Here is a 27,289-nt window from a genome sequence, read left to right as displayed (position 1 = left end):
TATGGAATGAATATTTGAGGAGTAAACCGCAAGACAATGTTATTATGTACATTAAAGAACCATCAACAATAAATCAAAAATCAAATTAATATATTGAACAATTATTATAAAAGTAATGTTGAATAAATCGGACACTGCAGCTGTATGAATTAAAGGTAAAGTACCACTTCTGGTTAGTGGAAATTGCCTAAAAGTTGATAGAAATACATTTTGTTCCTAATACTTGTATGCAAAATTTTGTTGACGTAAGTGAAAGCGTACTGAAGTTATCAGGTTTACGTATACACACACACACACACACACTGAGACATAATTCCAAAAATGGTATTTTTGGACTCTGAAGTCTAAAACGTCGAGATTCATCAAAATCTAGAAATGGAATTTTTGGAGGATTACAATAATTTCCCTATACTTCATATATGAGAAAGGCAGGGAGGTTTAAAATGTCGACATTTCATCAAAATCTTGACATAGATTGATTTTTTTTTTTGACGATTACATTTTGTATATGAGAAAGTAAAAAAAGAGGTTGGAGTATTTAACATGAATATCTTCGCTAATAGCATTCTCCATGGTCAATTTATTTTATACCCCATAGTGGCAGAATAAGATTTCAGTGGATCACTAACAGGACCCCATGGTGCTGCATGTTACATGCTGACTGAGTTCAGGGAGCCCATCAATTGCAAAGCCCACTTGCACAGGGGCCAGTCTGGAATGGGCTGCGCATCTTTAGGGATTTGGAAGGCAAACTAAAGTACTGTACTCAGAAAACAGCTCATGCAAATATGGGGAGAACGTGCAAACTCCACACAGACAACTGTAGATGGAGGGTTCAAACCAAACACTGGATCCACAAGATGGCAGCACTACCCTCCATGGCTCTGTGCTGCCCAACAGAAAAGTGCAAAAAAATACATTTTGATTTTTTTTAACATTTATTACCTAATTAAATAGACCTGTTTGGTGAAAACAAGGTTCTTCCTAGTTTGCATAGATTCATTATAACAATGTAAAGCATGTTACAGTATTATTAGCAAGGTAGCTCAAATATTTACTGTATCCTTGAAGTTGTAGTAATGTGTCTGCTTGACTCCTGAACAGGTAATTGAGATGTCTTGTTGTCCTCTGCTCTGAGAAGGCATCCAGCTTCCAGCAACAGGCCCTGATATACAGGAGGTGGGCTGAGCCTTCATTTAGTGAGGTCTCTTTGGATTCTGGGGAGGAAGAATGTATGCTGGTAACATCAGGGTCAACTCTGGAATAATGTGGAATTAAAACAGTGTGGTCACCAAGTGATATGACTGGTTCAGTCTCGATCCATGTCAGTGGGTCCCAAATGTCAGTTTTATGAACACTCAAAGTACATTAGAGATTGAAGTTGTCCAAATCTAATTATGCAACTGTTCGACTGACAACCGTCTCCCTGCCATTTTGGAATGCAGGGCAGGTGCTGCCATCTATTAGCAACAAAAAGAATTTTAAGTGAAATCTCTATGTACAGGGCAGGTGCTGTGAATTCTCTATGTAATAAACTTAATTAAAAATTGCATAATTAGATCTGGACCACCCTATAGATGTAGCTACTTAGTGTTTGTCTAAATGTTCACAGCTATGAAAAATGGAACTAAATTGGATTCATCTGCCGATTACTGACATTGTCACCTCAGGGTTGATCGTGTTGTAAGCTGAGCTCTGAGACCTTTGCGGAAAGACAAGTTTCAAGGTGAGGTAAATATACTCGCTGATTGTGGTGTTGGAGAGTGGCAACACCTTGCATGTTGATTAGCACATGTAAGTGAGAATTTCACTGTCCTCTGTGCATATGACAATAATGACCTATTTAGCATATAAAAAGTATTCACTGCATTTTATTATTGCGATTTTCAGTCATGATTTTTGACAAGGTGCAGCGACAAGATCGGTGACTGCGGTTGGCAAATCACTGAATGTGAAACCAGCTTAAGATGCTGGGACATCAGAGGTACGATGACCAAATGGTCTCCACCTACTTTAAGCATTTATTATTCTTATGCTCAAAAACATATGACGTATCTCTCATAACTCTTACTGTTGCATGTTTACTATTGAATATTTTTCTGATATCAGTAATAAATTAGTTAAAACAAATAGTTGGCTTGCTATAGTCCAACCATGGAAATATCAAAACTGTTGGTATGATGCAACGTATTTATCGCTGTTTGATGGCGTCAGTTCATTTGTTGACTTTCACATTTGAAAATTTGCCATTTCCTCGGCCTGAGGGCCAGAGCTGCATTTCTGTGTTAGTGCTAATGTTCACACAAGCACGTTGTCAATTTGAGAAGGTTAACGAACGCTTTATATGCAGCATGAATAAACAAAATAGCATTTTGGAAAGTAGTGGTGATGCAGAACATGTTTACCGTTAACCGTGTTTAAACACATCTCTTAGAAACGTTTCCTGAGGTTCACTCTTCAGCTTTTTCCACCTGCTCTTATCTTCAGTCCACTTGACAGACAGACAAACAGACAAACCCGAAGGGTTCCTGTAGCTGTTGCTCCATGGCTTACCGGCGTGGCACACCAGTTAGGTGAACGTCAGAAGAATAGCGAAAGCCAATAATCGTAGAACTTCTTCCTCTGAATTCAGAGCAAAGCTGTGAAGTCAAACAAGAACAAAAGGAAATGGCACAGTAGCTGAACTACACTTTAATACCAAAAACGGCACATACTCCGTGGTAATGGAGGTGACATGTTATAAATAACTTGCCGAGTAAAATGTTTTTATCATCATTAAAAATGTCACTTTTTAGTAATTCTGATCTCCAAAAAAAAACGTAAGATGGTAATTGTGTGTACAAAAGACTGGCGCAATTTGACACATCATTTCACTGTCCTTTTCAGTTTATTTTTTTCATTGAAGTACTGCTACAATATTCATACACAAGTAAGCCCGCGATTCGCTAGCGAATCGTAAATCCAAGAATGGCAATCAGTTTCTGTTCCGTCCGATATTTGGTTGGATGACATATCATGGAGGGTGGGTGCGTCTGGGGAAATGTCATTTAATTAAATAAGCATATCTGTACTAAAGCGGTTTCGTTTTGTGGAGACTTGATTCTGTTGCCTTTGCTGAATCCGACTGCTGGCAGAGTGGAGCACAGCAAGTTTAGTGTACAGGTTGTGGTGTTCGTGTGCCAGCCACTGAGTCTGGGAAGCCGCTGGGTTTGAGTCTGTGACCGTTATGTGATCTATATTACTGGCACAGTGGATTAGAGCAAGTGTAGTGTACAGGTTGTGTTGGTTGGGCGCCACCTACTGACTCTGGGAAGCCGCTGCGTTCGACTCTGGGGCGTGCACCACGGCGCAATATGCGCCTCGGTGGGAAGCCGCTGCGTGATGAAATATCATGGAGGGTGTATGCGGTGGTGTCGGCGGTCGCGTCCAGGCGGCTGTACAACCTGGCGTGCACGCTTTACCTCAGGTTTAGTTCACAGGTCGTAGGCATGGTAAAGTTTCCATTTAATTCAATAATCCTATTTGAATTAAAGCGGTTTCTTTGTGTGGGTGCCTTCGTTCATTGTGTTTATCCATACGGGCTCGTTTACAGGTCGTAGCCATACGGGCTTGTGTTTGTATTACTAATCGTTGAGCTGCCTCCATTTGGATACGTGCCTCCTTTGCCTGTGCTATGTCAAAAGCGCATTGTGGGCGCGCTCGTTCATTGTCCGGGCGGCTGTACAACCTGGCGTGCACGCATTACCTCAGGTTTAGTTCACAGGTCGTAGGCATGGTAAAGTTTCCATGTAATTGAATAACCCTATTTGAACTAAAGAGGTTTCTTTGTGTGGGCGCCTTCGTTCATTAAGTCTAGTTTACAGGTGGTGTTGTTTGGGCACTTACAGGATGTGTTTTGGGCACCACCCACTGACTCTGGGAATCCGCCGCGTTTTGGGAAGCCGCTGCGTTTGACTCTAGGGCGGGCGCCATGGCGCAGTACGCATGCACCTTGGTGGCAGTACGCATTTGCCTCGGTGCGTCCGCTGTGCCTAAATTAACTGTGGTTTAGTAAGATAGATAACTCATGTGAGCGTAGGCAGGCTTTGGCTATTTATTTAAGCTGAATGTTGACGTCAGTGCTGCAGTAGTCTCCATAGATTTCTACCTTTACATATTTGCCCCTTGCTGTTGTGATACAAGTCACTTTGAGCAAGCGTTTACCACGAAAGGCACTCGGTATGAAATGACTGATTCACAGGTGTAATTAAGCTTGTGTGCTAATATCATTTATCTCTTTTTATAACTGGGAGCGGAAAATGGTTGGCAATGGTAAGCACTACTGCCTGACTGGAGTTCTTTTGGCAGGTCATTGTCTTTGTATAATTTGTTTGTTCTGTCTTGTGTTAATATTAATTTTATGCAGGTACTCTAATTTCATCACACAATCTAAGGGGTGGCCCAGGTCAGAATGATTAGTGATTGTAACCTGGCCCATCAGACGTGTCTTCTGTTTTCTCTATGATGGCTAATACTCTTCTTCTGTAGTGGATCAGGTAAGTTGTGAAAGTCAATATATGAAAGAGCAGAAAAAATCCTGGCACTACCCAACTCTGTGGGCAGAGTGGGCATAGGCAGAAATAGAAATGCTGGTTTTATATCGACAGGTCACCATCAGTAGTTAGCAAGCTCCTCCTGTTCTTTACGTAGAGACAGTACAGCCAGCCACTGAACTCTGTTTTATATTATATTTATTTTTACTGTTTACACTATTAAGATTTAATTTTTGTTTTTGCTTTAAATGTTTGTTTTCTATAAATATAGTCCTATGTTTGAAGTCCTGGATTGGCTTTCAGCTGATAGTAGCACTTGTGTCTCTTGAGGACTGGCAGGATGTGCACACAACATGAGCTTAGGCTTTAGTCCATCAAGGCTAGTGCAGACATTGACATCTTCTGACTGGTCTAGACATGTGCACTGCTCCAAATACAAGCGGTGAGGTTCCCATGGCTTGTTACGGCTTCTCCCAGTCTGCCCTCACCATGACGGGTCTGTCACTGTCTTGTTAAACAAGTAAATTTGTCAGACATCTTTCTGAGTACTTGCTGCTTGCTTGGGTCCCTCATTTCGGCCACTTGACTCTTGTACTGATGGACTGCGGTTCACAACTGGGGTCCCTCCAGCACCTCTGAAAAGCAAACTGATCCAATGGCTCTTCTCAAGCATTGCTGGCAGCCCTGTGTAGAACAGACAAATGGACAGCTCAGTCGCTTTTGACAGTTAGTGTACAACTAAATAGTAACGCTTCCATTACATTCTACAATTCATTTATTCACTTGCTGAATCTCAGTCTTTCAACTCAAGGCTACAGGGAGGAATCCAAAATGACCATGTCAATAGCAGATGTCTCTGCATGGGTTGCCAGGACATTGAGGGCACACATTGCTCAATTTACAGTCACCCCGTCCACTTAACCCTAGCACATGCAAGCATGAATTTCACTGAGCTCTGAGACATGGAGCAATCATCTCCTGGTAACCCAGAGGAGCAATCCCATGTCATCACAGGGACGATATGCAAACTCTACATAGACGGTGACTGGGGTTTGCCATTGTAAAGTATGACACCAGGGGGACCACTTTAGCTATTGGATTATCTAAATAGGCTGAATCCTCCCTGTTGCTTTTTAAGGAAGCACATTCATAAGTAATTAGAGGTAAAAACTGTAAGGGAGAAAATGGCAAAAAACGTGAATAAAGAGCATAAAGTGGGAATTGAGTGCTAAAGGCTAGGGGTTAATCTAATTCCTGACCTTGTTTATCCACACAGAGCAGCAGGACTAAAGCTGGTGCTGTACATGTAGACTAGGCCATGGGGGCCTTACAAAGTCAAGACTTGGCACCCTCAGCTTACCTCATCTTTGTTTTTGTTCTTTAGTTTCAATCTAAAGATTCTTTTGAAGAAAGGGGCCTGAAGAAACAAACAGCTTCATATTGTCTCAACTGAAAGCAGTGTGCCACTTGAACTGAAGGCCAGGCTCAGCACACATTTATAAGGCCAACACAAACCTACAGTACACACAAGAAAGCTTCAAGGTTGTACAGTATAATACCCATGCTTTTATTAGTGTATGTCCCATTTTGATTCCTTCTTCATATTTAAAATATAACGTTGTTGCAGTCTTTCATCTATTCTCCATCCAAGTTGGTAGTGAATTTAAGTCACTGGTATCTTCCCTAAATGTAAAATTCTCTTTATTTTCCTTCGCTATTTACCTTTATCGACTTGGGAGACTCCTTGTTTTATAGGTATCTGCAATTAGCAATTTCACTGCAAACCAACAGATATTGCTATATAAACCCCTACACTACTCATATTTGTACTGTCAGTGAGGAATAAGCAGCAGAATAAATAACACAATTAGGTCTAAAGATGTTTGGTTAGAGCCAAATAATCAGAAGGAACTGTGAAGCCACAACCAAAATGCAAACCAAAGTCGTGGTTGAAGAGCACTCAAAGATCTGATACCCTTAGAAGAATTAAACACTAATGAGCACAGTGGAAAATCTGTCTACTGAATCCAAAACCTTGGACAATGTAGACAGTGCACCACCATCTTAAATAGTGGCAACTATTGACATCAACCGACATGAGTTTCTCTTAGCAATGATCTCATCGCTAATAACAACAAATGCACAAAGTGGAGGTGTCTGTGAGAGCTAAAATGTCAGTATGGGAAAATAAAAATGCAAAGTTTGAAACTTCATTAATGAAACCAAAATAGCAAAACATGTGGAGAGCAGCAGTTAAAAATCTCAAGCTGTTGAAATATGGCAATATTCTTGCAACCCCTAACTTTTCTACAATGTCTTGATGTCACAATTTGGTTTCGTTGCTAATTATATGGCATTATCTTGTACTTGAATTGGGTTTTTCTGAGGTCGAGGATTCTATTTCTGTAATTTTTTTGCTCCAAATTCTTATGCTGTGTTTTGTTTTTGAAACATCTCCATTTTAGGTCCTTAATAACTGCCATTTTGAGTTCCTGCCCTAAAGGTCCACTTCCACGCATTTCTAGGGGCATGGCCTCTTGAGTCGTGACCTGTTTACAATTGAGGCAATAAGATAAAAGGAGAGCTAGGGGTGTATTTGCTTATCTGATCCATGGATACCAAAACTCTATCAAAAACCTTACGTGTTTCTTTTGGCTTTGACCTCTTACTTGTTGTTTTGACGGCAATATTTGTTTCACAACTTGGTTTCAATTTCTATTTGTTATTTCCTGGCTTCGTCCCTCTTTTGTTTTTCTATGAGCATCTCCTGGTTCTGCCCAAAAAGTTTACCTGCCAGTTCGCTGCCAGGACCCTGGACTGTCTTACAGATTCATTTGATCTTTTCTTAATGCATGGAAACAACACGCTCCTTTCTTTTTAGATGTTTGAATGTATTTGACTATCACTGAGTATGTAATTCTGCTAGCGCTGTTACTCATAAAATATGTTGCTCTCCATGTTCTGACTTACAAAATTTTTTGAGTATTAGTTGCTCTAAGAACGACACTCAATTCGAGGACAGCAACAAGAAAGAAACAGTAAACGTCAATAATTATTTGGATTTCCTGGCACAATTTAAAGCATGCAGGATGTCTGATGACTTTAAGGTAAATTGTCAGGTTGACCGCACGTGTGAGCAACAGTTATTGAAGACTGCTAGGTAAGTTTAATAAATAAAGGTACCAAGGCCTAGTATAATGCTAATAGAGTAGTAGTGTGCGTGTTAAGAAAGACAGAAAATGGCGGGGTAATGCACATACAATACATCCTGGCGTACCTGGGTGTCTTCGACTAATGTGATGAGGGAACAAAAATTTCTAAAGTTAGTTCAGAGCTGGCCACCCTTTGGATGACACAGGCTGCCACCTAGGGTGCTGTTATCTGTGGGTCGAAGTTAGTTAAGGGGTGCATGCCCTGGACTCTGTGGAAGGGATCTCCTCCCACTCTGCTCCTTGATGGCCCACACCATAGCTCTGGACACTGAGGGCTGCCATTTAGGTAAGCTGAGGGACCCAGCAGGCTCCGTATGGGTTTCGAGAATCACTGGGTTAGTTATTTGAGTATTGTCAAAGCCATCAAGGCCAAGGTGGTAATTGTTGATTCTGGTTGCCATCAGATGCTGTCTTCACTTTGCATTTCCCGTTTTGCACCAGGGAACAGAGTGGCATGCAGGAGAAAACTTAAGGAAAATGAGCTTTGTGTACTGATGCTCTGTGTAAGAAAGGACAGAGCCGGTTATACTTCCTTAGAAGGCTGGCGTCCTTCAACATCTGCAATAAGATGCTGCAGATGTTCTATCAGACGGTTGTGGCGAGCGCCCTCTTCTATGCGGTGGTGTGCTGGGGAGGCAGCATTAAGAAGAAAGGACGCCTCACGCCTGGACAAACTGGTGAGGAAGGCAGGCTCTATTGTTGGCATGGAGCTGGACAGTTTGACATCTGTGGCAGAGCGAAGGGTGCTCAGCAGGCTCCTATCAATTATGGAGAATCCACTGCATCCACTAAATAGTATCATCTCCAGACAGAAGAGCAGCTTCAGCGACAGACTGCTGTCACTGTCCTGCTCCACAGACAGACTAAGAAGATCGTTCCTCCCCCAAACTATGCGACTCTTCAATTCCATCCGGGGGGGGGGGGGGGGGTATGGGGGGTGGTAAACGTTAACATTTAACATTATACAAAGTTATTGTCTGTTTTTTACTGCATTATTATCAATCTTTAATTTAATATTGTTTTCTTGTATCAGTAAGGTGCTGCTGGAGTATGTGAATTTCCCCTTGGGATTAATAAAGTATCTATCTATCTATCTATCTTCAATCTATCTATCTATCTATCTATCTATCTATCTATCTATCTATCTAATCTATCTATCTATCTATCTATCTATCTATCTATCTATCTATCTATCTATCTATCTATCTATCTTTTGGGAACAGTAACATTTTTAGGAGCAATAAAATTCAGGTGCATCCATTTTCTAAACTGCTTATGCAACTCAGGGTTACTAGTAGCCATTATCTAACCCAGCTTACTCACTGCAAGGTGGACACCAGCCTGGATGAGCTGTCAATCTACTGCAAAGCCCACTCATACACACCCCGTACTGAGTCATTTTAGAGTCACCTAGTCCCACGGGGGGATACCTGGTCCTTGAACGAGAACAAATGTCTGCCGACAACCTGTTAAAATGTTTGCAGTGAATAACAGTGAAATCTGATGCTGAAAAGGTTCTGCTCATCGGGTTTCTCTTCCTTAAAATCACCTCCAATTCACTCCAGTCTTTGCACTTTAAATATTCAGGGTTGCAGTGTCCATTTCTACACATGTATTAGAAAAATATGTAAGATAGCTAAGGAAAGACACAAAGAGGGGAAAACAAACTGAACGAAAGACTTGATACTAAGAGAAAACAGAGCAAAAATTGCTGTTATCGGTTCGGGAGCTCAGTATTTGTATGCATTCATTCTGCATGTGTCTTCCTGTCCATTTGTATTTAAATAAAGATCTATGGTGAGAAAAAAAAACAAAAAAAACATCAGAAGTGTGTATTTATTCAACTAGGAAACAACAGTTTCTCGGTAACACGGGGGGAGTTCAGTAGCAGCGACTTTCCGTGTACCGAGTTTTATTGTAGAGGAAATACAGCAATATGTATAATGATGCATTTTAGTGCGTCTTCATGGGAAGAATAGGCAGTATGTCACATTTTAAAAGATGTACTACACACAGTGAACAAGATGAATTGATTTTACTGGCAGGGTATAGTAACGTAACTTTTTGACACCCACTGCACGCCCAACCTACCTGGAAAGGGGTCTCTCTCTGAACTGCCTTTCCCAAAGTTTCTTCCATTTTTTCCCTACAAAGGGTTTTTTTTTTGGGGAGTTTTTCCTTGTCTTCTTAGAGAGTCAAGGCTGGGGGGCTGTCAAGAGGCAGGGCCTGTTAAAGCCCATTGCGGCACTCCTTGTGTGATTTTTAGGCTGTACAAAAATAAACTGTATTTTATGTCGCTCCAGAATAGAACACAAATAAACATGGAGGTGTCAACGAGGCTTTAGGAAGCACAATTCTTTGTTTTCACTCACCACAAAAAACTTTAATGCCCCAAAAAAAAACACTTCAGTGAGTTTCAAGATTTCGAAATTGGGAGATCACCTGCCGAATGAATTTTTGTGTTAGTTTTGCAAAACTGTATGCGTATCGAAAGTGGCTTGTCACACTAAATGCAACCATCAGAGCAAAGAAAACAGAAAAGCAAAGTTAAAATAAATAACAAGAAAAATAACATAATAAAAGTTTTTACGAGTGTATATAACAAGTTGCCAAACTAGGCTGTCAGTTGTCATGGACCCTTTGAATATCCTTCTCCCTTTCTCAGGATGTGAGTTGCATGTGTGAGTTGCCATACTGATTTTGTATTACTAATATTATTCTGTCTTGCTTGTATTTTATTGTTTTCCCAATGCTTATGTGTGATTTCATCAATTATGGATTGCTGCATTTCACTTGGGCTACACCTTCATGACAAATAGCTACATGTTTAAGGGGCTATTAAGGATACCATTGAGAAGGCTGTGCCCAGGAAACTGTGACGAGGAGACGGGACAGGGACGGGCGAGTGGTCAAATATGAGGAGACAGTAAGAGAATCAAACGACAAAATCCAAAACTCAAAAAACTAGTAACGAAGTAAAAAACAAAAATCATAATGTCAAGCAGTTTTGAAATTCCACTACTGAAAGAAAGAATGCAAAAATAAGTGAATGGATCCAAAGTTAGAATGCTAGAAGCTGATCATTGCCATTTTAAGTGACAACATCATTGAATACTGTAATAAAAATGAATTCCCATTAAATGAATGCGCAAAGATTCCCTTGATAAGTTAGAATATGCCAAAATAGTTCAAATTAAAAACAAGGATGTGATTACATGTGCACAGAGCATCATGGCTGGTGTCTTACATAAGGCTGTAGGCTCCTGAGCAATTTCATTTTGCTGCCTAATCTGTACACATCTTGTCCATTTGTTGTATCGGCCTCCTGCCGTTTCCTGGAATTGACCCCTGCTGATACACTTGTGTGCTCCCTAAATTGAGAATGACGAGTTTCCTTTGTGGTGGAGTGATTTCTTAAGTTGATAGAAGGCATGCTTTATTTCATTGATGAGAACAGCAGTGCTTTGATGTTTAACTAACCAACCTCTCATCCCCCAGTCTTTAGGACTGACTCTGGATGGGAAATTTATGGCGAGTGGGATGGAGCATCAGACCACCTTGGCAAGGGTGACTGTGTTTGGCCTTGCAGCCTATAAGCCTTTCCCCACAGGAAGGCCATAAACTGACTTAACAAAATAAACTAATTCTATTGGTCTAAAGTATGGCTGTTTATGATTGGTTTGGAATTGGAGGCCATAGTGTACTACAATGCCCATTGGTTTGTGTTTTGTGGTAAGAATGGTATAAAGTTGGTCATCTTGCATTTACCTCTCTCTGTCTTACCATCTGGCCACGAAGAGAAGACCACGATGAAGACAACTGTATCTCGGCAGCCATATCGAGACAGGCATGTGGCCGATTTCAATACTCCATTCAAAAGCCACATGGTAGCAAGGCAAGCTAGACTGAAGATAAGCTGAGAGCCTCCTATGGATGCAAGATGCAGTGCTACTTAGGCTGTAAGGGTATGGTTTGCCAACATTCGCATACTATTCTGTTTCCTTAATGTTGTTGGACATTTTTTATTAATAATACGAAATTCAATGTGTAGCTTAATTGCTGCCTGGTTCTTTACTCTGTCAAAGGTTGCAGATGTAGAAGAGAAGGGGCGAGGAAGTACCTGATCAGAGTGACAAGTGTATGGGAAATGTAGACATTTTATTAAGGTCTGCACAATAAAGAGCATAAAAGTTCACTACGGGACCTTACACAACAAAATACTTGGCGTAGGTCAGCAGATTTTGAGGTAACCATGTTTTTGCACCCTGTTTGTGAATACAGTTTTGATGTGTGTGTGAACATATGTTATGCACAGTAAAAGTACTAAGAGTGACAGGCATGTGGCTCTTACTTAAGGGCAGGGCATCCTACAGGTGATATTGTGGGGTGACTGGCAATTGGGCATCACTTGAGTCTTTGTCTGAATAGGATCTCCCTGTGTATGTGTAAACTGAAGTCCTGCGGGCTATGCAAGCATCACCCATGTGTTCCTGAATGTACTAATGAGTGACTGGCAGTGTAGGCCTCATTCATAGTTAGCGCTGTGTGCATAGAAACGGTGTGTGTGTGTGTGGGTGTGTGTGGGTGTTAGATTACCAGCGGGCAAAAGTAGGCCAATGCATAACAAAACCTGTCAAACTGTATTAACACTGTCGACTCAGAAATCTCTAAATTCATATTAAAGCCAGCCATCTTCCAGTGGAGTGGCAGAGGCAAGCAGGCTAAGCTAGGAAATGGAAACCTGCCCTGCAGGTAGAGAAAGGAAAAGCTGAGCCGAGCGTGCCACAAAATGGAAGGATTTAAAGTAGGAAAAAGGATCAGGTATAAAGAAGACAGCTGCCGTTATAAGAGGTTTACTGACTTGTATTATTGGAAATGAGGAAGAAAATATGAAGCAGAAATTAAGAAAAGCAGTAAAACGTGACACATTGGTGTCAGACAGAAGGAAAACTGCTGGGTCCACCCTGGTATGTGTGAACGAGTAAATCCCAGCAAATTATGAAGATGGTGTTTGGGTGAATTTCACTGTCCTGTGTGTTAAAATGTTGCCTATGGTGTTAGAAATGTTGAAAATTAGGATGAAATGGTAATAAAGATAATTATAATAATACATTTTAATATAAAAATACTACAAGAAACCCTGAACAAATATAATCTGTGATACGAACACAAATCATCCTGAACCCCAGGACAGAGAGGATGAACTGAAGGAAGGGTCAGAATGTTAGGGTAAGTAAGATGAGTGTTAAGTTGTTTTTTTAAAAGAGTCGCTGATCACATTAATTTATGGAGGTCGTTCCATAGTCTGGGTGCTGGAGAACTGAAGGCCCTGTCACCTTTGGGGCACATTGAAGATTGCAGAATCGGTGGACCTTAGTAGGCGGTTGGGAGCTTTGTGATGAGATGGTCACTGATGTTGTCTGGTGTAAGGCCATTTAAAGCTTTGTGGTTATTATTAGAATTTTATATCCAGTCCTGTAAGACACAGGGGAGCCAGTGATGACGGAGCAGGACGCGTGAGATGTGCTCGCTGGTGCAGGTTTGGGTAAGGACTCTGGCAGTAGAGTTTTGAACCAATTGAGATGTGATAACAAATTAGAGGGGTCACCTGCTAGCACGCGGGTTTTAGTAGTCGATGCGATGTGATAAAAAACATGGACAAGTTATTCAGCATCACAAAAGAAGAGGAGTGAGCGAATACGGGATATGTTACAGAGTAAAAGCAGGAAAGGTTCTTAATGTGGTTTATACGTGAAGAATAAGAAAGGGAGAAATCAAAAATGGACGCCAAGGTTTCTAGCACAAGAAGAAGGTCTGATGACATCATCACCAGGAATGATTGAAAAGGAGTTCATTTTAACTCTTTCAGGACTTTTGTTGAAATTCAGGGTAGAGGACAGGAATCACCTCATCAAACTGTGACAAAACTCGCCCTTATGTTTAGTTCGACTCTCTTTAAAGTTAGCTTCGTTGATTTGACCAAGATTTCCTGCACCTGCATGAGTAGCGAAGAGCAAACAACCCTTCAAATGGCATCGACATCTGACGAAAGACCAAAGCAAATGTGCAAAGCAAAATACTCTGTGGACGACGTTTTGTGTTTCACATTGCTGAGTCAGACTCTGAGTTGTCGGATTTTGATGTAAGTGATCTGGAGATTGAAAATGAAAGTGAAGGGCAGCGTCAGCTGATCATGGTGCTGAACATGTCCATGTAGCTAATGCACCTACGCACCTCACCTGGGAGGACTGCCTCTTACTGATGACAAGAGGTACAAACCAGACCATCACACTGCGACTGCTACTGCTGCGCGAAGGACCCGTCTGCCCATTGCGTATTCCTGCTGGTCCTTGAGCCACTGCTGCCAGAGTCGCCCGAACGGGTGTTGACACGTTTTATATTGATTTATGTGTGAAACCATTGCTTTCTGTGCTTTTCAGAAAGCTGGAAAAAAATATTCACCCCTCAAAGAGTTAAGTTGAACTTTAGTGCCATTTAGCATGACTTTCATTTTGTCACTGTTTAATTTTAAAGAGTTATGTTTTATCCAGGATTTAATTTCACTGAAAACTGAGCCAAGGCCGGATTAAGCCCCCCACAGGCCCCTGGGTGACTTAGCTCCCTACAAGACAGTTGGTCACACTTTTAGAGATGCAATGCATGGACACTGAGTCGCTTAATGCAGCGCAATGTTTCTTATTCTTAATTTTAGCCCGAGACTCGATTGCCTTATCGGTCATTTCGAGGTGTAGATACTCAGTCATTTCATCAAGATTTGTCCCCCTTGATCAATTCATCATTTCGGCAGATACTTCCTATTTTCATCAAGGAGGGGGAGAAGGGTACTGGTATAATGGACCCTGGCTGACACGGACCTCTGGGCGCACACCCAGAATGGTAGATCCGTCCCTGGGCTTAGCTGAGAACATCCACCTTTTAAGTAGATCTCTGAGTGTCATTCATATAAAAATGATAACCCGATCCAAAGCTCTGAATAACGTGGCCAAGAGGATTCATGTACAGTAGGTACAGATTTCATTATCTTATTTTTAGTTTTAATAAAGGGAGTAAAAAAAAGTAAAACAATTTTGATAGATGAATAGAGTGAGAAGTCAAGCAAAATGACCACCTTTTATTGGCTAACTAAAAAGATTACAATATGCAAGCTTTCAAGGCAACTCAGGCTTGCATATTGTAATCTTTTTAGTTAGCCAATAAAAGGTGTCATTTTGCTTGACTTTTCACTACATCCATAATGGCTAACACGGTACAACACCCTAGTACTATAGATGAATAGAGGAATTCTAGTTATGATATAAAACAGTATATATAATATATTTTCTGTTCCAAATAGTATTATGCATGATTTCCTCATTCAGTAGCAAGTGACACAAATGGATGAATGACTAGCAGAAAGCAAACCAATTATGAAATAACAGCTTATGGCTTCAAAATTGGTTTAATATTTGACTAAAGACATTTGGTTGTCAGCTTGCTGCCTGATAAGGCTCTCCACAATCTAGGGAGCCTCATTACATAATTTGCTCTTCATTTATTAACCTGTGTTCTTTTTCTAGAAGCTGAAATCACCTCAAACAAATAAGGATGGGCTAAACAAACAAGGGCACACAGTATATTAAGTCATGAGGCACTCAGCTAGGTTATCCATGGGAACCAACACAAATAGCAGGAAATCCAGCGCAGGCCGGTTCAGCTCTTCTCTGATTTCATGGGCGCAGCATCAGCCTGTAGTTGTCATTTCAGTAACTGGGAGGCCTTGGCAGACCAGCATCTCCTAGTCTTCCTTTTTTAATTTGCTGATTATGCTCCATCTGGCTCTCTTACACTTTGCTCTCTGACCACCCTGACATCTTTTATTCATTCTTGTTATTCTTCGCAGTTACAAAAGATGAAATGGTGCTTTGCGGGGATCTCCAGTTCTTTAATAATATTGTTGGACAAGAATCACCAGCCACAGATGGAATAGTGCCAGGCATTTAAGCTGTAGTAGACATTTAAAGATATATACTGCGTGCTGCATGTACAATGGGAATAGCATAATTATTATATGTAAGTGTATTATAATGAAATGTGAAAATGCATTATATATCTGACTACCTGGGAATATTCCATCTGTTCATTCTGAAAGGGTCAACAAAGAAAGAAATTCCTAAGGCCAAGTCACCTTCAAAGGGCAGCAAAACCTCTCACACAAAATCTTTAAAGAACAGAGGACCTCAGGCCAGTGTGGATGTACAGGGCTACGGTGGGGTTCATCCACCTAGCATGTTTATTAGGTGGACAGAAAGTCATCAAACAAAAGCACTAATACAGGGTGTGAGGCCTGGACAAAATGTGCATTGTCCTGGAATGAATCGTAGAGTGTGTCATGAATCAAGGCGTACTTCTCAACAAAATCCCAATCAGGCCTTTCGAGGTAGCTGGAGAGCAGGCACTCTGAATGGGACACTGGCCAATATAGTTAAATGCCCCTAAAACTAAAACAAATAGCTCCTCAAGAGGAAGGATCTGTCAACCTCTGGCTTTAACCACAAAGGGTAAATGAAGAAATGTTATAAATAAAAAGATTTAGTTTGCAAAAATGCTCTGAAACAACAGAAGCTCAGAAGAGCCCAAAAGGCACTGAAGGAGTTGCCTGACATAAGCAATCCAGTAGCAAATAAGTCACAAAATCAAATCCGAAAGAATATAGTTGTTACGGCCAAAACTCGAAGTTCAGCCAGTTCCCGAATTGACCGGCCAATTCGCATTTTGGCTGCGAGGTGTGGCCAAAGTCCGAAGTACTAGAAATGACCAGCGTATATGCTACTTTGGCCGGCCATTTCGCGAAGTGGTGAGAAGTCCATGGTCAAAATCCGACGTGCTGATGTAAGACTGTCCGCTCAAGGTGTGAAGATGCTTAAAAATTTTCAGATGCAGATTCAGAAGTGAGTTTTCCATTCTGCACGAGAAACTGCTCAAGGCGGGTCTTGTTCAGCAAAGCGGATGCCACTTGAGACGGCCTTCCCCTCGCCCAAACACTAACCTTAAGGTCAATAAAATAGGTCCCTGATGTTAAGTCACTATTTTATTGCTAAAATGATAACAGAAATGTGAAATCTACTTATATACCTGATCTTAATTATTGTGAAACAACCAAGTGGCGTCCGCTTTCTGAACATGAGCCGCCAAGGCTACACTCAACGCAATTGCACTACTAAGTGCGCAACAAATCGCTGCTCATGCCTTTTTCCTTCCGACTTTGGCCGATCGCCCCATGCCATTTCGCAAAACTGGCTGGCCAAATCCCGAAATCGAGGAAAAGATCGGACATTGGCCGGTCAATTTACAGCGACATTGGCCATTTCCCGATTTGGCCGGACATTTCCCGATTTGGCCAATTTTGGGTTTTGGCCGTAACATAGTTAAATACAGAGCAAAAGGTCACAAAATCGAGGAACGTGATAAATAATTCACACAGAAAGGCGGAACTCACCAACACCACAAGCGCATTCAGTGAACCACAATGGACTGCTTATCTCCCACAGTCTTTACAGGGTAAGAGGCAGCCCCTATGCAATGATAGATCAGTGGCACCAGCCATTTTGGGAAAGACCCACAAAACACATGGAACATAGCAGGACAAGCAGAGGCACGTAGAAAGAAACACAATCGATAAACATAAGCAACAATATTGACATCAACAAAAGAATTAAAAAGACATAAAAAAGGAATTTAAATACAAGCCAGTGGAGAGAATGTGGCTGAAACATAACGGAGTGGTGCTCTGCTTTTGCAGATCCAGGTTAGTGAAGGCTTAGGGGTGCAGAAACACCAGGAAAGACCAGAAGAATTTGTTAGCTTGATGTCTCTGTCATAAAAATGGGAAGTGATGACTTACCACACAGAGGAAACAGAGCCCGGAGCGGGGAGGAGAGTTCAAGGTAAAGGCTCACTGGTGGGAGGAAGAGTCCAGAGTTTAGCAGAAAAAGACGAAGGAATGGAAAGGGGTGCACAACTGGGCGTACCATCCCAATTATGTTGTTCAATTTGAAATCAGTTTTCTTATGCTATATGTAAGCAAACTGACTAGAATTGAGAAATGATCAGGAGAAAAGATAAATAACTGAAAAGGGTCAAAACTGGGAGATCAAACACATCAAAGCCAAAATGAGGAACTTAAAATCATGGTCAAAAATACAGGCCCAAAAACTCTGAGCTAGGAAAAAATATCGAAGACTTTAAAAGAGCACTTTAATAAAGGGACTTGTATCCATGACTCAGAAAAAGAAGCCATTTTCTAGATGATCTTTTATCCCATTGCGTTACCTGAAGGTCACCATCTCTGAGGACAAGGACACGCTCCTAGTAACACATTATGCAGTCCTGATGATGGGATCAAAACATCGCGATAGTCATACGAAATACAAAATGGTGGATGAAGTGGTTTAAAAAAAAAAAAGATAACCTTTTATGCATTTGAAATACCCCAAAATAAGCATTATTATCATAATCAAGAGCTCCAAAACCCTGTAAAATGACTGTTTGATTTCGGAAACCCATTTGAAAAAATGTATAAAGAATAAAAACAAACCAGAACTATAATAGTTATCATCCATCCATTGTCCAACCCGCTGAATCCGAACACAGGGTCACGGGGGTCTGCTGGAGCCAATCCCAGCCAACACAGGGCACAAGGCAGGAAACAATCCCGGGCAGGGTGCCAACCCACCACAGGACACACACAAACACACCCACACACCAAGCACACACTAGGGCCAATTTAGAATCGCCAATCCACCTAACCTGCATGTCTTTGGAATGTGGGAGGAAACCGGAGCACCCGGAGGAAACCCACGCAGACACGGGGAGAACATGCAACCTCCACGCAGGGAGGACCCGGGAATCGAACCCAGGTACCCAGATCTCCCAACTGCGAGGCCAGCAGCGCTACCCACTGCGCCACTGTGCCGCCCTAATAGTTATCATTCCTTCTTAAATATTTTCGATTGTGGGTAGCACTGCTGCTTTGTAGTAAGAAGACCAGGATTCACTCCCAGGGTTCTCAGTACATGGATTTGTATGTTCTCCTCATGCTTCCTAGTCCAAAAACTTGCAGATTAGGTGGATTGGCGATGCTGCATTAGCCCTAGTGGATGGGTGGTGTGTACACGAGTGTTTTACCCTGTGATGGACTGGTGCCTTGTCCTGGGATTGTTCCTGCTTTGCACCCTGTATTTGCTGGGATGGGCTCAGGATTAAGCGGGCTTAGAAAATGGTATGGTATGTTCAATTGACGCTGTTAGGTTACTTCATTATTTACTATTTATGTATTGTTATTTAGTATATTATGCATTGCTTGGGACTGCCCTCACCATTTATGTACTTGCTGATTGCCAAGTCCGGCAGAGTGTCATTGTTGTGGCGCATGTGTCATTATTTAAGCATTTTCTTGGATTTTCTGAATTATTGTAGAATTTTGCTCACTCATTGGTCAGTGATTAATGCATTTTTGATTTTGATTTGTTAGCCTGAGTTGTCTTTTGGACTAAGTCATTGTGCCCATTTTTTCTTCTTGTTTAATTATTTCAGTAAATTATTTATAAAGATTCTATATCTGCCTTTGTCAGTTCAAGCCAGAGTTCATGCCTTGAAAGGCATTTCTGAGTATTTTGGACAATGGACTTTTAAAGCCTGATCCTCATTTTTGGCCTGAGCTGGCCTTAAAGCCTGCCTTTTGAGTTTGGGGTTAGGCCTCATGGGGTGAGGCCTATTTTATAGTCAAACTCAGTGAATGCAGGGGCATTTAGCAAATCAAAACCACTTTAGGGAGTTTGGACTTAATTTGAGTTTTAGTTTGCATATTGAGCTTTGGTATTTTGGGTTTGTTTCCCCTTTTCCTTTCCCTGACTTCAATACTCTCTCATCTTCTGCTTTTGCTTGTTCATTCTCAGAACACAGATGTTCTCCTTTTGTTGTTTACTTTGTATTTTTATGTTCTCTCTTGAACTGTTTTATCTTCTACGCTTCTGCAACTCTTAACGTTTACCGTGGTTTGGAAGACCATTATGTGAGTGCTCCATCTCTTACAATATTTTTAGAAACAACTTTTTTGTTTTGAAGGCCATGAAGAACATTCACACCTTCATGGCACTGGCGACCAATTTGATCCAGCAGAATCACTGATGGACAGACAAATTAGCTCTCTTCTTTCTCTTATCTAGGATTAAATTAGACTCATTTGTTTCAAAATGTCTGCTTACCTTGACTTGTTGCTCCAATCCACAGAGAGATACCACTTTGGGTATTTATGGCCTGAGTGGAGCTTCTGGTGTGACAAGCAGAAGGAGAGTTTAACCGATCTAAAGGTGGGAAAGGCAGAAAACACATTATCTAGCAGCCCACTTATTCCAGCTTGTATTTCACAAATTAGGTGATCAAGAATAACTTTTGTTCACTAGTCACTCCATTTTACAAATTTTAACTCTGTGTTCTACCAAAGCATTGTTAACAGTTTAAACTTATATAACAAATGGAAACAAAACAAGTCATTATAACTGCAAAAGAGAAATAAAGAGGACAGAATGTTCAAGTGAAAAATCAAAGTGACTCGAGGACAAAGTGTAACTGGAAAAGGAGTGCCGAGTGTGTACACATACAGCACAAGAATGGGCAGTCATTAGCCATCTGAGCATCTACAGTATGGTGCAGGCTGTTCATCAGTGTTCTCTGTGTTTGTGTGTGTGTTAGCATATCTGCATGTGTGTGTGTACTTCAATGTATATGTTTATGTGCAGGCATGGATGTAAATATGACCGTTTGTGTGTTAATGTGCAGTCCCCTTCACCTTCTGCACATTGTATTGTGTTGTAAATTTTATTTTAAATGGATACGTTTGCCATTTTTGCCCATCAATGTACACCCAATAACCCATCACGACAAAGTGAAAACATCAGAAAGGTTTGCAAATGTATTAAAAATCAAATACTGAAATCTCTCCTTATAGGTTTTTAGACCCTTAATGTAGTACTTTGTAGAAGCTTATTTGGCAACAATTCCAGCTTTGAGTTTCCTTGGTAAGTTCCTACTCAGTTTGCACATTTGGATTTGGGCACTTTCTCCTATTCTTCCAGGCAGATCCTCTCAAGCTCCATTAGATTGGATGGGAAGCGTCTGTAAACCTCCGGTCTCTTTGCAGTTGTTCTATGAAGTTTGTCTGGCTGGGCCACTCCTATGTTGTCTAGCTTCAGGCCACTGTCATGCAGAAAGGTCACCTTAGTCGGATGTCATGTGCACTCTGGAGCAGGTTTTCTTCAGGGACCACTGCATTCAATTCTGAGCAGTTTCCCTGTCTCTGTCACTGAGAAGCACCCCAGAGTATGATGCTTCCACCACCATGCTTCATGAGCAATGCCTGGTCTTTTCCAGACAAAATGCGTGGAGTTCTGCTCAATTATTGTTTCATTAAGCCAGAGTCCTTTAAATGCCATTTGGCAAACTGCAAGTGGTCTGTCATATGCCTTTTACTTAAGAATGGCTTCCATCTGGCCACTCCACCCTAAACACCCGATTGATGGAGTGCAACTGAGATTGTCATCCTTCTGATATATTCTTCCATCTTTGTGGAGGACTTCTGAAGCTCTGTCAAAGTGAACACTGCGTTCTCATCAAGGCCTTTCTTGCTAAGTTTCTCAATTTGGCCAGGCCACCAACTCTAAGTAGAGTCCTGGGGCCTCATGTATAAACGATGCGTACGCACAGAAATGTTGCGTACGAATGTTTCCATGCTCAAATTGCGATGTATAAAACCTAAACTTGGCGTAAAGCCACGCACATTTCCACGGTAACTCATACCTTGGCGTACGCAATTTCTCCGCTCGGTTTTGCAGACTGGCGGCACCCAGTGTCAAAGCAGTGCTACTGTTCCTGTGTGGTCACCCTTTCTTTCTTAGACCCACGTTCCTGACGAGGTTTTATAAATACACTGAAATTAACTGCATATTGTTTGTTAGTGTAATGCATCTGATTGTAATTAACCTGTAGCAATATAATGGTCCAGGGAATAGCCATAGTATTCCAAATACCATAACTGCTTTAGCGTTGTTACTCTCACTGCATCTTCTTCTTCTTTCAGCTGCTCCCGTTAAGGGTTGTCACTGCGGATCATCTTTTTCCATATTACTCTCACTGCACCACTCGGAGTATTTATATTACTGTATCTGAGTGGGGAATCACAGCAGCAGCTGATCGGAAAGAGAATTATCGGTATACAGTTTCAAGCACACACTACCTCAACCACGGCAAAAAGCGTCAAAGCCTTTCCTGTACGGACCTCGCGTTTCAGAAACAGTTTCATGCCAAGAACTATAAACGCACTCAATCAGTCCATCAAGTGCTCCTTGTAGAACTGTTTGTACTTATAAGTACAATGACCTCACTGTAAACTTACACTACAGTTATAATATTGCACAACCTGCGCCACTTTATAAAGTGCGTATGATGACAAAATCATTTTTAAGATGAAATGCAGCAAAATATGTTGCTTATAGTATACAGATAAAACTTTAACTTCATTTAAATAATCAGAATTGTTAATAATTAAACATGTGAGGACACGGTGCCGCAGCGCTAGCTAGTTCACGGATAGCTCCTGCCTTGCGCTGTGCTATTGCTGGTGCTGACGCGACACTGGAAGGAGACGGATAGAATAATTAAACATGTACTACGAAGATAGTTCAATGTTCCTTAAAAGTTTTGAAGAATCGGCGTTCTAAGCTTACAGAATGCTTAACGTCTATTACAGAGCTGATTGTGTGGCGATTGGGTATTTGGAGAAAGAAGAGTAAGGACAGGAATTGGAGGTTAGTACATTTGAAAGAGACAGTACTTCTGTAATAAATTATTTCATCGAAGGTCGCACATGGCGCAGCAAGCCTCTTGCATGAGATATGAACAATCACTGCGCCACCGTGTTCCCATGTTTAATAACATGCTTTCATTCCTATCATCATGAAAATGATATCACGTATACATCTCAGTATTTTAATTATTCAGAGAGCTGTAATATCATGAATGTAATGGATTCTGTGTCCTGTCGGGGAAAGAGAAAGAACGGAAGCACGTAGTGATAGAAGATCAAATACAGAACAAAGCATTTAACGTGTTACTTGAAAAACTAGTAAAATAAACGATTTTAAGATGAAATTTATGATGTTCTACTTTAATGGCAAATAAACTATGTGATTAAAGTGGAAATATCGAGATTAAAGTTGACATTTCGTGCTTTTTTCCCACTGTGTGCCTATTTTTTTGTCTGTTCCTAATAAACTTTCAGCTTTCTCAGACGGTGGGCTACGACTCACCTTTTCACGGCGACTTTGATATGTGATTTCTTTTTTATTTCGGGCACTGTGCGACTTTGTGAACTTGATCTTTCGAGTTTCTCCGACACTCTGTCACTCGATCAACTTTCTTTTGTTGATTATACCACTGTTTAAACCAACAAATAGTGCATTTTTCTTTTGCCTCCACTTGGTATTCGCTGAAATTCTTATATTTTCCTCTGTGCTTTTCCCATTGTCTTTTCACAGAAGACTATTTATATTGATTTGCATATTCAAAGAGATGTAATTCTGGGAGGAGTTGGGGCGGGACAGAAGGCGCGTGCACGTGCGTTACTTTTCACGCTGATCGGGATTTATGTAGTGGAAGAACGTGAAAGTTTGCGTGCGCACAGATTCCTGCATCTGGATTTTTCTGTGCGTACGCACAATCCTGCTTTTGTGCTTACGCCATGTTATAGTGTGAGTTCTATGCACGGCGTTATACATGTGGTCCCTGGTGTATCAAGACTTCTTCCATTTCATAACTGTTGACACCACTCTGCTCCTGGGCACACTCAAAGCTTTAGAAATGGTTTTACACCTTTACCCTAACCTATGCCTCACCACAACTTCATCATGGAGGCCTACAGAGAGTTCCTTGGACATCATGGCTTGTTTTTCATTGTGCAGTGTGAATTATGGAACCCCATATACACAGTGGTGAGCCTTTCTCAATGACATTCAACCAGTTTGATTTGCCAAGGATGGGACTCCAATCAAGTTCTAGAAACATCTCAATGATAATTACAGCAAAGAGGATGCACAGAAATGATAGAACTGAGTTTTGGATTTTTAATAAATTTGGAAGCCCTTCTGAAAACACGTTTTCTCTTTGTCATTATGGGTAGTTGAGCACAGAGTGATGGGCAAAAACAGCAAGTTTATCCATTTAAAATGAAGGCTATAACACAATTAAGTGTGTAGAAAGTGAAGGGGTCTGAGCACTAAAATTCCTGGGGCTGCCCTTTCTGTTAATTTGGCACACGCGCCATGACAGTTTATTATTGGCCTTCGTACTTTATCACTGAGACTCTGACCATTACAGTATATAACTGTATGTGTGTGTTTGACTTTCTTTACTCATGTACGTCTATAGTACTAGGGTGTTGTACCGTGTTAGCCATTATATATATTGTGTGTGTTAATGAGTGTGTTTCTGCTTGCATATTCTATAGATGTGTGTGTCTGCGCATGCATGTATTTGTATGAGTGTATATTTCTATGTGTATCCGTATATTCATCTTTACGTGCGTGTGAGTCTGTATAAGTATGTTTTTATTCAGTATATTTGTGTACACATCCATGTACATCCATGTATAATATTCATCTGACTGCATCTACACATGAGCGTGTGCTTGTGTGTATTTCTGTGTTTTTCTCTCCATGCCCCGATTCATTCACACCACTCTAAGCGCTCCGTGACTCTCCATCAGAACGAGACGAATGCCCTCTGCTAGTCACTGAGGGGCTGCTCTGTGTTTCCACGCTCTACCCATTCATTCTGACTCATGTGTTTATGTAACTTTTCTTTCAGAACATTTCTGCTTATCTACAGATTAACTTCAGTCACAGATTACACTACCTTATACTAAACACACAGCTCAGTGGCCTTATCTGTGAAAAACATTTGTACAATGTCAAATGACCAACGTGAGGTGACACAGAGCTACAGTGCAGCGTAGCTTACTTCTGTAAAACTGATTCCTTGCCAGCAAGCAACCAGGGGATGGAACAGTGGCCATATTGGAGAATGGCAGGTCCAAAGAAGAACTGTCCCGTCTTCAGATGCTGGAGTAAAAACAAAGTCTGCTGATAGAACCTAACCATGCATGTAAATATAAAAGTCAAAACAAAAAAAAAAACAAGCACGAAAAATGAAATGGACCAAGAGAACCAACATTTTCAATTGCCATATCTGATTAATTATTCTTACTTCATAGTGCACATAAAGCTGTGGGTACAAAGGAAGCTTCACTTTCCATCAGCATTCAGCTGGACCATTTGTGCAGTCCCACCACACCCACCACTTCCACTGCATCATGAACTGCATGCCCTGCTTTCTTAGTATCTAACATACGTCACATCACAATGTCATCGATATTAATGACCTGAGTTGTAAAATTTGAAGACTCCTTTCTCAGAAATCCAAAAGTGGATATTGATGGGCGGACAACTCCTGACTTTCATGAGTGAGGAGTTAGGGGACTGAAAATGGTCTACAGAAGTGAATTGGACTGCTGGTTAAGCTAAATACCTTTGACTAATGGTCAAGCAGAGCCATTCACGTGAGACTCCAGGTGGCTCCAGTGAGCTCAACATGATGTGTTACCACCCAATGGCTAAGCTGCAGGGCCACACTCAAGTGTATGGAGATTCTCAGCTTTATGTAAAGAGGGACCTTCAAATGAGTCTTTGGTGGTTCACTGATCATTTAAATATGTTTGGGTCGAACTGATATAAAAGAGATGGAAAGACATGGGATTTCCTTACAATTGTGCACAAGTTCATTCATCTTGCAACAATCCTTAAACATTTCAGCAAACAACACATACACAATATGGATTAAAAAACGTGTTTTAGAGAAGTACAGTAATGGCACATTCAGAATAACAAAAGATTTTACATTGAAAACTACTACAATAAAGGTTTACAAACTTTAGTGATAGATAGATAGATAGATAGATAGATAGATAGATAGATAGATAGATAGATAGATAGATAGATAGATAGATAGATAGATAGATAGATAGATAGATAGATAGATAGATGCCAGCCCTGACTGGGGTGCTGTTCCATCACAGCATACATTAACACACATTTACTTAATCTAACATGAACAATTTCTACAGCAGCTGAATAAAACCTGACAGAAATACAAGGAGGGTATGTCAACTCGAAAACGACAATGACTGAATACTTTCCTTTACAGGGAAAAAAAAATCAGAAGAAAAAAGTGACCATGTCAGAGAATAAACAAATAGAAAAGAAACACATTAACAGAAGAAAAGCCTACCTCAGAAATGATGTTCTGTTTAAATGAAACTGGGCAGAGGAGTACAATTTGACCATCTGATTTTCTTTCCAGTGTGGGAAAACCACAGAATCCTTTATGGATGTCAGGAAAGTCAGAGCGGGGCTTTCATCAGCAGAGAAGGACACTGTTGTTCTACTTCCTTTTTTCCGATTGGCTAACGAATCTTCATTCTCCTTTACCCCATCCCCTCCCCCGCCGTTCTGCTGCATATAATCTTGAGAAAGCAGGGAGACGGAGGCTTCTATTTAAGGTGACCACACTTCTATTTTCATAGATATATCATATATGAGGCAGCTTTTTATATCAGCACTGCTGCAAATGCAGACAACAGTAAGCAAGACAAAAATGGCTGGATAACATTCACTAATTCTGAAGTAATCTGGACATACAGCAGCCATATTACTGACTTTCATCCTTCTTTGCTACCCTCCTTGGTTTGTGTAAAGACTGGACTCATCTGACACGGCACCGGACCACACCTATTCTTGCACTGTCCTTCATGTCATTTTAAACACAGTCTACAATACGGTACTTTAATCATCAGAAGTGTGCAGAATAACAATTTTGTATTTAGCCTCTCATTGGCTGTAGTTGTACCTTACAGCAATACATTCAAATTTATACTTTAAGCATTTTTTCACACACACATTACAATTCATTATCTAGGAAGTAAACCTTTAAAGTAAAGGGTCCCCTTGTGCTTGAACATTTACAATACTATGCTTGAGGAGAACGTTCATGGACTTACATTTTTTTAGTTTAAAAAAAGATTAAAGGTTACTAAAATGTCTTACAAATATATGAAAGATACTATGTGATAGATAGATAGATAGATAGATAGATAGATAGATAGATAGATAGATAGATAGATAGATAGATAGATAGATATGAAAGGCACTATATAATAACAACAACAACACTATGTATATACAGTATATATACAGTTAGGTCCATAAATATTTGGACAGAGACAACTTTTTTCTAATTTTGGTTCTGTACATTACCACAATTAATTTTAAATGAAACAACTCAGATGCAGTTGAAGTGCAGACTTTCAGCTTCAATTCAGTGGGGTGAACAAAACGATTGCATAAAAATGTGAGGCAACTAAAGCATTTTTGTAACACA

General features: G+C 40.7%; 1 protein-coding gene across 2 annotated transcripts; it reads right to left on the bottom strand.

Annotated features, from left to right (window-relative positions):
* Positions 1 to 4,707: 4,707 nt before the first annotated feature.
* LOC114642733 (pancreatic progenitor cell differentiation and proliferation factor-like protein) lies at positions 4,708 to 26,922 on the bottom strand. Of its 2 annotated transcripts, XM_028811703.2 has the most exons (4): positions 26,141 to 26,922; positions 24,815 to 24,915; positions 20,008 to 20,106; positions 4,708 to 5,216 (listed from the first exon to the last, which is right to left on the bottom strand). In XM_028811703.2, exons 2-4 carry the CDS (start codon positions 24,867 to 24,869, stop codon positions 5,062 to 5,064), a joined length of 309 nt encoding a protein of 102 aa, XP_028667536.2. In that variant the 5' UTR covers positions 24,870 to 24,915; positions 26,141 to 26,922; the 3' UTR covers positions 4,708 to 5,061. The 2 variants fall into 2 exon arrangements, with proteins under 2 accessions (XP_028667536.2, XP_051788841.1); XM_051932881.1 differs by lacking the exon at positions 24,815 to 24,915 and having other exon boundaries at positions 26,141 to 26,914.
* Positions 26,923 to 27,289: the final 367 nt, after the last annotated feature.

The sequence above is a fragment of the Erpetoichthys calabaricus genome, chromosome 10 (genome assembly GCF_900747795.2).
Source record: "Erpetoichthys calabaricus chromosome 10, fErpCal1.3, whole genome shotgun sequence".
Lineage (NCBI taxonomy): Eukaryota > Metazoa > Chordata > Cladistia > Polypteriformes > Polypteridae > Erpetoichthys > Erpetoichthys calabaricus.
This window is presented reverse-complemented; position numbering and strand designations above follow the sequence as displayed.